Source organism: Paroedura picta, chromosome 11 (assembly GCF_049243985.1).
Source record: "Paroedura picta isolate Pp20150507F chromosome 11, Ppicta_v3.0, whole genome shotgun sequence".
In the NCBI taxonomy this organism is placed as follows: domain Eukaryota; kingdom Metazoa; phylum Chordata; class Lepidosauria; order Squamata; family Gekkonidae; genus Paroedura; species Paroedura picta.
Genome location: NC_135379.1, coordinates 21,278,011 through 21,291,212, shown reverse-complemented (window position 1 = coordinate 21,291,212; position 13,202 = coordinate 21,278,011). Strand labels below are relative to the sequence as shown.

Sequence of the window (13,202 nt, the reverse complement as noted above, 5' to 3'; positions counted from 1 at the left end):
ATGAGAATCCAAGTCACAAAAAAAGACAATAATGCTAGGAAAAGTCGAAGGCTGCAGGAAAAGTGGAAGACCCAACATGAGATAGATTGACTCAGTAAAAGAAGCCATGACCTTCAGTTTGCAAGACCTGAGCAAGGCTGTTGATAGAACATTTTGGATATCATAATTCATAGAGTCATCAAGCTGGAAGAGACTTGACAGCAGTGAACACAAACACATCAGTACTTGGACATGCTCTAAGTGTCTCTAAGACAAGAATCGTGTGTTGTATAACCAGATGTCAAATTTATCAACTGCTGTTGGTGTGACAGTACTAAATCACTGCCAGGGAAAACATGGAAGTGATGTCACTCTATTCTAGGAAGCACCAGAAAATCTATGATTTTATGATTCCTAGGGCAGTATGACATCACTCCCAGGTTTTTCCCCAAAGTGACTAACACTGATGGTGCCACCAACTCCTGTTGATGGGCCTCCAAATACAAGAGCTATTTAAGTTGAAGGAAGTCTCCTTAAACATTCCTTCAGCATAACATAAGATATGTACTGTTCTATTTTCTGTAGCTTTATTTTACATTGTTCCTTTTATTTATATTGTTCCTTAGTACAATGAATCAAAAGGGCCATTTTACATACGCACCCATGTTGTAGGATGCATGGGGTATCCAATGAAGCAAGGTTGATTTGGGAGATTAGTAAAACCAAAGATTCCATTAAAAAGGCCTCTTAGTGTTAGGAAATCTGAGTGCTGAAACTGGGACCAGAAATTTGGGCATAATCATAGCAGTAGAAGTGGAGATTCTGCTATAATTTGCTCTTTCCAATTAAAATCATAGCACATACACCTTTCATTGTCAGTAAATTTTACCTTGTTACCAGCAGCACCAGGTTCTCCTTTGCGACCATCCAAACCGTTATGTCCCTGTAACGAATGAAGAAATATTTATTCCTAAAATATCCTTATAAACCAAGAACATTTTGAATGTACGTGCAAATTCTCATATCGAACAGAGGTAATGGCTTGTAGCCAGGAAATGCGATTTTTTGGGGGGGAGGGGGAAGAGCAGTCCTAAATAATAGTGCAGTCCTAAATAATAATAGACCTAGTGCAGTCCTTTACAGTGCAGTCCTAAATAATAGACTTAGAAGGGTATACCTGTTACACTGCTAGGGATTTCTGAGAGCACAAACAAACAGAAATACAAGGGAAAATATGAGAAAGTATTTTCTGCAACAGAAGGGTTATTCAAAAATGGAACAGGTAGGCAAGGAAAGGATATATGAAGTACCTTGCAGTGGTGTTGATGTCATAGGAACCCATGCAAAGAATTCCCATAACATTAGCACAAATCCCACAACAAAATGGAAGCAACAGTCAAATTTGGTGGTGGGAACAACTGCCTTCCAGCCACAACACATTGCATTTTGGCATTCCAGGAGACCATTATCAACCTTGAATGAGAGCATTCAAGCAATGCCCTTTGAGTGAATGAGGGATAACGGAGACCCAGCACTAGCTTAAGTCTGTACAGTGAACCCTGCTGGTCCTACAATAACACAGAACACAGGTATCAGGTGATCATTATGGATAAGGTCTGACTGTTTCCCCCATGGTAATCGACTCAATCTTTCCATTCTAGCCCTCAAAGGGCTGGTGAAGACACACCCTTCAATGTGGTTCATGTTAGACCCAAATTCGGAAAGCCTATGCTTGTGTAGAAGTCAATAGATTTAGAAGTGTGTAACTCTGCTTAGGATGGCAATGCCAGCCTCCTTAATTATCATTTCCCTTGGTTGTATTCCTCTCTCACTCAAATGCTCACCCTTATTCCTTTGAAACCAGGGAGTCCGGGAGTTCCAGGAAAGCCACGAGTACCCTTAAAAGGACAACAAAAACAAAAGCTTATACGATATATGCAAGAGTGGCAAATTTCATATATTAGGATGAAGCTACAGATATGAGAAAGAATCTGAAATCTGGAAGTCAATCTTCCTGTGTGTAATGCAATTCACAGGTTCTGCATGTTATGAGCCAGAGTTTACAGCCAGGTATTTTCATACAGAGGCTTCATCCTTTCAAGTTTCTAATGCAGTTGATTTCACAGACTGTCCCCTTGCATAATAAATACCTTTTTCTACAAGATCAGCCAGCAAACAATTTAAACTTCATACACAGAAACCCCTCAGACCACACTACAGTTTGGGGCCTACAGGTGATGTGGTGCCCGCCAGCCCTTCTCTTGGTTCCTGCTTGGTTCTCTTGGTTTTCACACTGTAAGACATGGGATATTACTGGCTGTCCTCATTTAAAAGAAAGGGCATTTCATTGGAGGATTAGGACTGCTAAACACTTTGTTTTTTTCCGTCAGGGTCTGCTTCCATTCTCCTTCAGGCTTTCTTTCTTCTCAGGAGGTGTGAGGAGGAAGGTATTCTGTTTAACCTCACCTCTCTCCCCTGTGTTAGGCAGTTGGGGACCCCTGGCTAAGCTCATTTCCTCATAAGTTACTTCTGTTGAAATCAACAACACTTTCTTTTAAAAAGAAAGAAGTGTTTTAGGAACAGAATGCATGTAGAATGAGTGTCTGTAGCAAACTAGCTTCTAAACACTTAGGTTCTGAATGTACATGCACAATAAGGGATGTGTATTTGATTTATATCCTGTATGGCATATAAACATTTCTCAGCATTCTTTGTATATTCTTTGAACATTCTTTGGGGTGATCTTTAATGCCTCTCTATCAATGAAGGCTCAGATTAAAAAGGTAGTTTGCCAGGCATTTTTCCATCTGCACCAAGTGAAACTACTGGTGCCCTACCTGGCCCCAGAAGACCTTGCCACAGTGATCCATGCAATGGTCACATCCAAACGGGTTTGTTGTAACACATTGAATATGGGGCGACCCTTAACTCTGTGCTGGAAATTACAACTGGTACAGAATGCAACTGTCCAGGTCCCTACCAGGACCCCACGGTAGGCACGTATTTGATTGGCCCTCTGATGGCTGCACTGGTTTCCAGTCACGCTCTGGATCAGATTCAAAGTTTTGGTAAAGTCCTGTGCAGTCTGGGACCTGTATATCTGAGGGACTACATCTTCTAATATGTTCCCCCAAATAGAACTTTGTTCATCTGGTGCAAATCTGTTGGTAGTCCCTGACCCCAAAGACATCTGCTTGGCCTTGACCAGCCTGGTGGAATGAGATGCCAGTCAAGATCAGGGCCTAGACAGAACTATCAAAATTCTTCAGGGCATGTAACATGGTGGTCTTCCACCAGACCTATGGTTGAGGCCAAAGCAATTAATAAAAATGGGCTGTCTTCTCTTCTCCTTTCTAGTTCCTTTTTGCACTCTGTTCTCCGTCCCAGTGATAAATATTACCTGCCATAAGCATAAACATAGTGATTGGGATGGTGGGGTGCTTAGACAAAATGTTATTTGTTAGTGAGTTGAGGCTATTTTTAATAATGTTTGCTTTCAATTTAATTTCTAAATTAATTGTTTTATGTATTTTAATCTATGTTGTAAACCACCCCAAACCCTTGTGGGAGTATGGTGACTGATAAATAATTAAATATTAGGTATTCTTGTGCTGATCCTACAGCTTCCTTACCCATAATTCTTGGTGAACAACTAATTTTCTTAAAGATGGCACTCACCTGAGGACCAGGAACACCCCTCTCACCAGATCTGCCAGGTTTCCCAGGATGACCCTTAAAAAGTCAGCAAATACAGGGGGAACAAATTTACTCTCTCTTGTTGCATGAAACACAAAATGCATTAAACACATTAACGTACATATACACGGGATATTTTTTCTTTAAGAGGAGATTGTTGACTCGTTTTAAAGTTGAAAGCTGCATCCCAACTAGAGGTAAACCAGAAGTCAGTATGACTTACTTCTGAGTAAACCAGACAATGCTGCTTCTCAAGTGGGAAGGGTCATAGCTCACTGCCTGCCTGCTACCTGAGCATAACATCCCTTAGTTCAAACCTAGCATTGCCAGCTACAATCAGGGTTGGGAGAACCTCTGCAATCATGGGAAGCTGCTCTCCATCCAAGCAGACAATGCTGGGCTAGACAAGTCAGTCAGTATAAGACATTCTGGACATTGAATAAATAATTCTGCTTTACACATGAAATCCACTGTCACTACAGCATCCAGTTATTACCAAAATGTCTGCTTGGCATAAGGAACATCCAAACATTTGGACAATTGGAAGTCTGGATACACAGAATTGCAACAGACTTGTGGGGTTGGATAGCAGTGGTGGTGGGGGGAAGGGGTGCAATGAATGCTAATAACTGATGTTTGTCTTATTCTTCTAAAGTTTTCCAGGAATACTTACATCTTCACCAGCCTTCCCAGGAGGACCAGATGGACCACGAGCACCTTGTGGACCCTAGCAATGAAGAAGAATTGAATTTGAAACTGATGCAAGAAGTACTAGCTTCTATGGATTAAATGTGTTCGAGTGACCTTGTCCAAATCAGTATCCTAGCCTGAGTCCAGTTCTTCTGTTGGACTTCATAAATGCAAGCCTCTTTTTTATTCACTGAAAACATTTTGTGCCACTTTTTGAACATGCAAAATGGCTTACAAAAAAACATAAGACAACAGTGAAACTTGCAGTTACATCAGAACACAAGCAACTAATGGCAAGATAAAATAGCGTCTGCAGATTTGGGGGGGACAGATTTAGTTCACACATTAAGTTCATCAAACAAACTGAAAAAGGTAACCTCGCAACCTTGCTAAAAGCAAGAGGTAGAATTTCACACTACAAGGGAATGATGATTCTACTCCATAGTTTTGTGGCAACTGCTATAAAGGATGTGTTTTTAGCAGCCTCTGATGGTTATTATTCAATCCTAATACCCTGAATATACACTTTTCAAACCAAGTATTCCATGTAAGATGGAATTTCAAAATTACTATCATTGTTATGACTGATTTTTTTTTACATACTGTTTGGCCGGGTTCACCAGGTTCACCAGCATGTCCCACGTGGCCAGGAGAACCCTACAAAGAGAACAAGAACAAAATCCATATTAAAATGGTGAGCACTCTTCCAGAGATGTAAGAATCTAAAGAAAAACATTGTATTTGAATACAGAATGGCACCTAAAAGTTGGTGTCATGATCAAGGGTTCAGATACCCAACTGGGAAAGCCCCAGAGTGTCAGGCTATGATGCAACTACATATAGTGGACTTCCATACCATAAAAGGCCAAAGCAAACATGGAGGGTAGTTCTGCACATTGAAAAAAACTGTGTTATGCCAGCAAAATGGCATAACGCTAAAAAATAATGTGCCTCTGGCCATTCTTCACCTTCTGGCTCTCTGATGCCTTCTCATGCTTCTTAGCACTCCTCATGCCTGCTTGAAATGGCGGAAGAGAGCAATGTGCTTTACATGTGACTCTCCTCTGCCTGTCAACTAAGCCGGGCAGCCGATCACCTTTCTCCATGTTTTAAAGGGCCTGTGGTACCAGCTATTTTTTAAAAGGAAAACTTCTCAATTGAGACACCTATGCATCTGATCATAGGTGCATAGTCCCTTTTATAATGCCACTCCTTGTGGAATCATGAGCGTTGAATCTTAAAAATTAATCTTGAGCCCAATTTTTTTTTAGAGAGGCATGCTTTGTGTTTTAACTGGGGGTTTGTTTTTGTTTTGCTTTGCCTCCAAAAAAAAAAGAAAGAAACAATCCCTGGGAGAAGGGTGAGGGAAGTGGGTGCGAGGGCAGGAACTGGAGGCGGAGATAGCGCTATTTCGGCTCTGCACATTTCCTTGGCGTGTGGCTTGCTGGTTGCTCTCCTGTTGGGTGCGGAATGGCCTGGAGAGATACCAGGCCAATAAACTGAATACTTTATTCCTTCTTAACACAAGTATTAAAGTTAGAATATGGCACACAAATGAAATAGAAGTGAGGAGGAGTAAGATTTACTTCTGTGCTATGCTAAGTGTGTCAAAGATACAGTATGCCATGCCCAGTTCTGCGGGTGGGGTTGTCATCTCCAGGTTGAGCTCCAGGTGGTGGATTCTCCATCTTTGGAAATTTTTAAACAGAGGCTAGATAGCCATCTGACAGAGAGGCCGATTCTGTGAAAGCTTAAAGGGGTGGCAGATTACAGTAGATGAGCAATTGGGATGTGAGTGTCCTGCATAGTGCAGGGGGTTGGACTAGATAACCCATGAGGTCCCTTCCAACTCTATGATTCTATTATTCTACTTGGAGATTTTAGGGGTGGAACCTGAGGATGGTGAGGGGGGGTTGGGGGAGAGGGGAGGGAGGGGGATACCAATGGGGTCTAGTCCACCCTCAGAAGGGACCATTTTTTCCATGTGAACTGACTTCTGTTACCTGGAGATCAGTTATAATCCCAGGAGAGCTCCAGCAACCAACTGGAGGCTAAAAGCCCTAGCTGAGGGTCTGCTAGTAGTTTATATATCTTCTATAGGAAGGGGTGTTGGCGAAGGCTTGATTTATAAGTGATGCTTGATGTGTATATCTAAATGATCACCAATAGCTGTAATGACAATATACTTACAGGAGCTCCAGCTACTCCAGGAGGGCCTCTGGGTCCCATAAGTCCCTGGAAAAAGATATAGGGCAAAGATAATTCAGGACAGTAAAGTAATAACTCAGTACCGTTGGCAGTGTCACTTTTCAGGCAAATGAGATGACACTAAGGCACACAGTGATTAATGTAACAACAAAGTAATAATGTAATTGCTCTTGATGTTAGTAAAATAAGTCACCTGTGATTCTAAAGTCAAGAAACCATGAAGCAAAATGCCGGAGAATGAATCCTCCTTTCCATAGTCAATACTGATAGCATAAAACAAGTTGCAATGCATCTATAATCCTTACAGCATCCCCTTTGATCAACCAAAAAGGTAATCAACCAGAAAGGTAATCCTGGAAGTCATCAGACCTGCATGGACAAAAGCCATGTGCCAAGGTATGGAGGTGTGTGTGTGTGAACTGGGTGGAATTCAATGTAGAAGACAGTTGGATTCAATCTGAGGTGTAGAATATAGCATACTACAGGATTTGTTTGAAATATTTCTATCCTAGCTGCTAGTCAGGGTTTTGGAGGTGGCGTACAATAAATTTAAATACAATATAATTTAAAACAATAATCAATATTTTCAACAACAATTTATTTATTACATTTGTATACCGCCCTCCCCTGAGGTTCATTACTAATCATTCCTAATTTAAAAAGAAACCCCACAACTACTAACAACTTAAAAAAAAAACTGCAGCAAAACAATGTCCATTGCTCTAGAAGCCTGGACACACAAAAGTCTGAACTTGATGCTGAAAAGTCTTCAGAGTAAAGACCAGTTGGCCGGGCTTATAGAAGAAGTCTTACTGATGATGATGATACCCCTTCATGGAGGTGGCCCAAATCAAGACAGGCACCTTATCACAGGTGGAGTTGATCTTCAAGACTGATCTTCATACCCACACATGTTCATGAGGAAACCGATGTTCTCTCAGATACTCTGCTCCCAAGCCTTTTATTGTATAGGACAGTATGCTTTCAATAGTCTTACTAAAACAATTGCCTTGCCTTCCTCTTTCCACCACAGACATCCTGTGAGGTAGGTGAGGCTGGGAGAGCTCTGAGAGAACTGTGACTGGTCCAAGGTCACACAGCATGTGGAGGCATGGGGAATCAAAACTAGTTCTCCAGATTAGAGATCGCTGCTCTTAACCACTACACCAAGCGGACACTCAATCCAATGAACCTATTTTTATGGCAACCTTACTGATTTTATTGTATGATTAGGATGAAGGAAAGAATGGCTAATGCCCTAGATAAATAAGAAGACAGTTCTCCACAGCACTGATAAAACTGTTCTGACCGGGCAGTAATATCAGGGCTCTCTCAGCCTCACCCACCTCACAGGGTGTCTGTTGTGGGGAGAGGAAAGGGAAGGCGACTGTAAGCCACTTTGAGACTCCTTCGGGTAGGGAAAAGCGGCATATAAGAACCAACTCTTCTTCTTCTTCTTTGTAAAATCAATAGACATCCATATGAGGAGCATAATGGCTAACACATGGAAAATATCACTGCAGATGGGGACTGCAGCAAAGAAATTAAAAGACGCTTGCTCCTGGGGAGGAAAGCTATGGCAAATCTAGACAGCATCCTAAAAAGCAGAGACATCACCCTGCCAACAAAAGTGTGTCTAGTCAAGGCTATGGTCTTCCCAGTTACAATGTATGGCTGCGAAAGTTGGACCATAAGGAAGGCCGAGCGTCAAAGAATTGAGGCTTTTGAACTCTGGTGCTGGAAAAGACTCTTGTGAGTCCCTTGGACTGCAAGGCAAACAAACCAATCAGTCCTAGAGGAGATCAGCCCTGACTGCTCTTTAGAAGGCCAGATCCTGAAGATGAAACTCAAATACTTTGGCCACCTCATGAGAAGGAAGGACTCCCTGGAGAAGAGCCTAATGCTTGGAGCGATCGAGGGCAAAAGAAGAAGGGGACGACAGAGAATGAGGTAGCTGGATGGAGTCACTGAAGCAGTCAGTGCAAGCTTAAATGGACTCCGGGGAATGGTAGAGGACAGGAAGGCCTGGAGGCTCATTGTCCATGGGGTGGCGATGGGTCGGACATGACTTCGCACCTAACAACAACAACAACCCTCTATTGCACTCAGTCTGTCTGCCTGTAAACATCATTCTTGGAATATTTTTCTATCATGCTGTAAACAGAGCTATCTTTGAATCAAGAGGCTGTTTAAAAATAACCTCATTGCAAGACTAGTCATCAGGAACACATCTACAAACAATTTCCTGGGAGAAAGTCCGATTGCATAGATTTTAGTAGGATGCTGAGTAGAACTACTAAGGTGGGCACTTGCCTATAGGCTTTCACCTAAGACTGCCACAAAACAAAACAATCCAGAGAGTATCTGGATTTTAATCTCTGTTTATCAGTGACGCCATGTTGAAACATACTGCATAATTAGTATTGCACATTTCTATGCTGGCTACAGCCATAGTATTGCAAGCAGCATGCTCATATGTACACATGATCACTGTGCTGGCTCCTGTGCTCCTAAGTACTAACATGACAATTTCCAATGGCAAAATAAGGTGTAGCAGAAGGGACTCCCATTCTGGCAACATTGGAAAGGGAATGGTAGGCTGAGATGACTAGGAGCCACAGTTCAAAGTTAAGTGCATGGTATCTCTGTAACTAGGTAGGGAAAAGGAGAGGGGTGGTCATGTTCAGTTTATTCATGTAGCTAAGGGCCACAGACAAACCGCCTCTCTAAGAACTACACAGCAAGTTCTCCAGTGGCTTCCTCTTGGCTTGTGACTGCTCAATAGTTTGAAGCCTTTCTCTGGTCTGTGGAGCATTTCTTCAACAGAAGTTGCTCTACCACTTCTGCCAGAGGAAGGCTCTTAGGGCAAGGAGGGCCTCCAGCCTTGCTGAATAGAATGAGAAGATGCATATCCTTGGCTCTAAGTCATCTGATAATGCTACCCTGATGTGCAGTCTTGGAAACGTTTCTGTGATTCATTTCTTCCATAATCAGGTCTAACCTTTCTGACAAGGAGGTACTGTATTTTTTCCTGTTTTTTTTCTACTCCTAAATCTGCACACGTTGGAAAATGCACTTTCAGTGTGCTTTTGCAGCTGGATTTTCCTGTGCAGAATAGGAAAATCTGCTTTTAAAGGGCATTGAAAGCGCATTATCCAATGTGTGCGGAATGGGTTCTAGTCTAGAGAATGTATTACCCAAAATCTGAGAAAACCAGTTTCTAGAACAGTGGTTCATAACATTTTTGGTATGGTGACCCCCAAGTCCAAATCGGCTTCGTATACTAACCCACTTACAAAAGCAGAGCATGCACAAATCAATAAAACTGCAAAAGCTGGGGACCCACTTTCACAGGCCTTGCAACGTACTTTTGGGTTGGGACTTGCCAGCTGCGAAATGCAGGCCTAGAAGCACAAGTCAGTCGTGCTTCTTCACCCTACTTCTAATAACATTTAGAATAGGAGAGGCTACTGGGATATTATGGGACAGCCAGAATTCTTCAGGAAAGAAGAAAATAGATAACTAGGGCAGTTCAGTCACAGGAGGGAAAGAAAAATAGAGGGGAAATTGTACAGATATGAAACACTCTGCAAAATGGAGGGGAGGGGAATGATGTAAACCATTTTGGGTCCCCATTGGAGAGAAAAGTGGATTACAAATGAAGTAAATAAATTAATATTAGATTAGATTGCAATGTTCTCTGGGGCATCCGAAGACTGGAGTGGGGTAGGGTGGGGTGGGGAGAGACTCAAACTAGCCACGCATGGCTGAAGAGTTCCAGAGGTTGGGGGAGGACAGGGATAAATCCCACAGTGTGAGGTGATGGGCTTATAGCCCTGTTGGGCTTTGAGGCAGGATGGGATTGCAGAGTTCCCATGGCTGCTTTTGGTGGTGGAAAATAACGTCAAGTCACAGCTGACTTATGGTGACCTCATAAGTCTTTCGAGGCAAGGGACATTCAGAAGTGATATGTCATGCCTGTCATTACATCACAATCCTGGTATTCTTTGGAGCTTTCCCATTCAAGTGTTATCCAGGGCTAACTCTGCAACTGAGGTCTGATAGGATCAAGTTCAGGGCTGGCTGCTTTTACATACTACTTGATATCTGTGCACTCAATCACTCAGGCACAGATCTCCCTGCATTGCAAACACTCTTAGCTCATAGTTAATTTCCTTTTCCAGCAATTTCCTTTGTGAAACTGTAGTTAAAATACATTAAAGAAATAGTATTGCATGTGCTTTATGACAACAGGCAATGAGAATTGGCAAGTGTGACTTGAGCTTTAAAACAATCACCATTACTGTGGTCTTAGTTTACTTGAATGAAGGGGCTGTGCTTCCAGTAACAGGCTGGATAGGTGTGCAGACTATAAGGGAGGCCCCAGGATCTCCATGTTATTAATATGGATGCAGAAAAATGCGACCCACACTTGCTGCAGCCCGATGCATTTGGAAGTCCACATTGTCACTTCCAGTTTTCTCATCTCATGAGCCATGCATGTTACTCCATCTGGATTAAAGTGAACTTTTAGAGATAGGAAACTTCTAAATACCAGCACTACGAGGCAACATGAAGGGGAAGGCCTTGGCTTCTATGACCTGTTTGTTGGCTGTTCAGGTTGAGTTAACTACTGTGACCTTTTCCATACCAGAAATTTGGCCCGACTCAACACTTGTCTGATTGCAGGGCTAATTCCTGCTTCCACATTACATTGGCGCCGGTCTAGGGCAATCCCAGGCCTGGCCTGACTCAGGCTCTCATCTGCCCCACAGCAAGGGAACATGGGTAAATCAGCATTCCCTTTTTTGCCCCGGGCATCAATGAGGCCTATGTCAGGCCTGGGCCATGTGTCTGTGGAAGAGTTGGGCCATCCTGGCTCGGCTCCTTGCCACCTGTGCTGGAATATGGTGTCCCAGAAGGTCAGAGGCGTTATTTTTATTTTTAAGAACATGGTATTGTGTTGTCACATTCTTAAAAATGGGGGGGGGGGAGAAAAGGCCCACACTGCCCTGTAGCTCAGTGGAACCTCGCTGCCCTGGCTGCCATGTGGGAACACAAATCCATGGTGGACGGCATGCAGCAGGTCAAATACTCTCCCATGCAACAGCAGGAAGAGGTGGAACAACCTGCCCTGTTCCAAACACAAGGCGGCAGTCCAGCATGATGTGCTCCATGCGGTAAAGGTCTGTGTGAAATAGGATACTGGACAAGATGATCTGAGGTCATCTAGTCTGATCCAGCAGGGCTCCTGTTACCTTTTTATGCAGAGGTCTCCTGATTCTAACAACATAGAGGCTGTGCAAACTGCATGAAGCCACTGAGTGTCCTCCATCCTCTCAGCAACTGAGATACAGTCTGCAAGTGATCCCTGGTACAAACCTACTCACCCCACAGCAGTTCTGAAGGAACAGTCAGTCCACTGCTGCCCATATGGGGACAGCAGGAGAGGATGATCCTAGCCTGGACTGAGAAACACATGGAGACTGACCTGGCCATTCTATAGTGGCAGCAGCACACAACTCCTGAAGGGTGGTACCTCACACTGGTTCCCCCCATTTTTTTGTGGCGTGCACACAAGCAATAGGGTATCCATATCTTCATCTCTGCCTGCCACTGATAGGGACAGGTTTGTGCTCAATGTGCAGTTCTTCAGTGCATGATATGCTTAAGAGATCCAAGTAAGGATTTCCCATGTCATCTGCATGAGTATTGAAAGAAAATACTTCCTTACCATTGGTCCTGGGCCAAAGTCAGCTGATTTAGATTGATCATATTGAGCAGCAAAGTTCTGTAGAAAACAGAAAGGAGATTTTTTTTAGCTTTTAAAGTAATGTACAAACAGGAAAAAATATTGTTTCTATATGGCTATCTCAAAATGTATGCTGTTGTAATAAATTAACCCTATTGGGTCCAGAAAAGTATGGAATTTTATATTTTATTGATGGAAACTCAGAATGAAACTAGGAGAAAAAAGAAGTTAGTAGCTTAGGCTGATTCAAGGGAAATAAATACCTTAGTACTAAAAATATTTTTATATACTGGGTAAATATAATCTAAGTGTGTTTCTTTTCTAAGTGTGTTGCAGAACTACACATTAAAGTAGAAGTTTACAGATATCTAAGGGGCACGCTTGAAAAGATTACTCTTCAATTATTATATCATAAATGATCAGACACTAGCTTTAGACCTTGATTTTCCATTTCTGGCTAAAACACAGAATGGTGACCAGCTATAGGGTGCAGCAGTGCCATCCTAGATTTATACCTATCTAAGCCCATTTATTTCAGTGGACTCAAATAAGTGGAATTCAGTTACGAAGGCACTTTAAATACCAGGCTAATTGTTGATTTAACAGCCTGATCTGTTAAAATCGGGCTCTAGGATTTACGTCCAATTAACCGTATGAATTACAGTGTCTTACATTTGAGCATTTCTGCTTTCACTTTTATTTCAAACATATTTCCTAATGAGAAATAGATTTCAAGGATGTCAGCAGACCTAATTTTTCTTAGTCTAGTAGTATGCGTACCTAGGATTTAGGGAGTAAACTGATATCCTTTTCAAGAAAGCTTTAGTGATATGGTTCAGTGCTTTATATAATATTTGTTCAGCTTCTTTTATGGAAT

General features: G+C 42.4%; 1 protein-coding gene across 1 annotated transcript in view; it reads right to left on the bottom strand.

The window, feature by feature from the left end:
• COL1A2 (collagen type I alpha 2 chain) overlaps window positions 1-13,202 on the bottom strand; it is a 69,204-nt gene that overhangs the window by 45,548 nt on the left and 10,454 nt on the right. The window contains exons 6-12 of the mRNA XM_077304235.1: window positions 12,308-12,364; window positions 6,556-6,600; window positions 4,969-5,022; window positions 4,349-4,402; window positions 3,658-3,711; window positions 1,824-1,877; window positions 869-922 (exon numbers count right to left, since the gene is read on the bottom strand). Of these exons, the coding sequence (XP_077160350.1) occupies window positions 869-922; window positions 1,824-1,877; window positions 3,658-3,711; window positions 4,349-4,402; window positions 4,969-5,022; window positions 6,556-6,600; window positions 12,308-12,364 (372 nt within the window). The remainder of the gene's footprint in view (window positions 1-868; window positions 923-1,823; window positions 1,878-3,657; window positions 3,712-4,348; window positions 4,403-4,968; window positions 5,023-6,555; window positions 6,601-12,307; window positions 12,365-13,202) is intronic.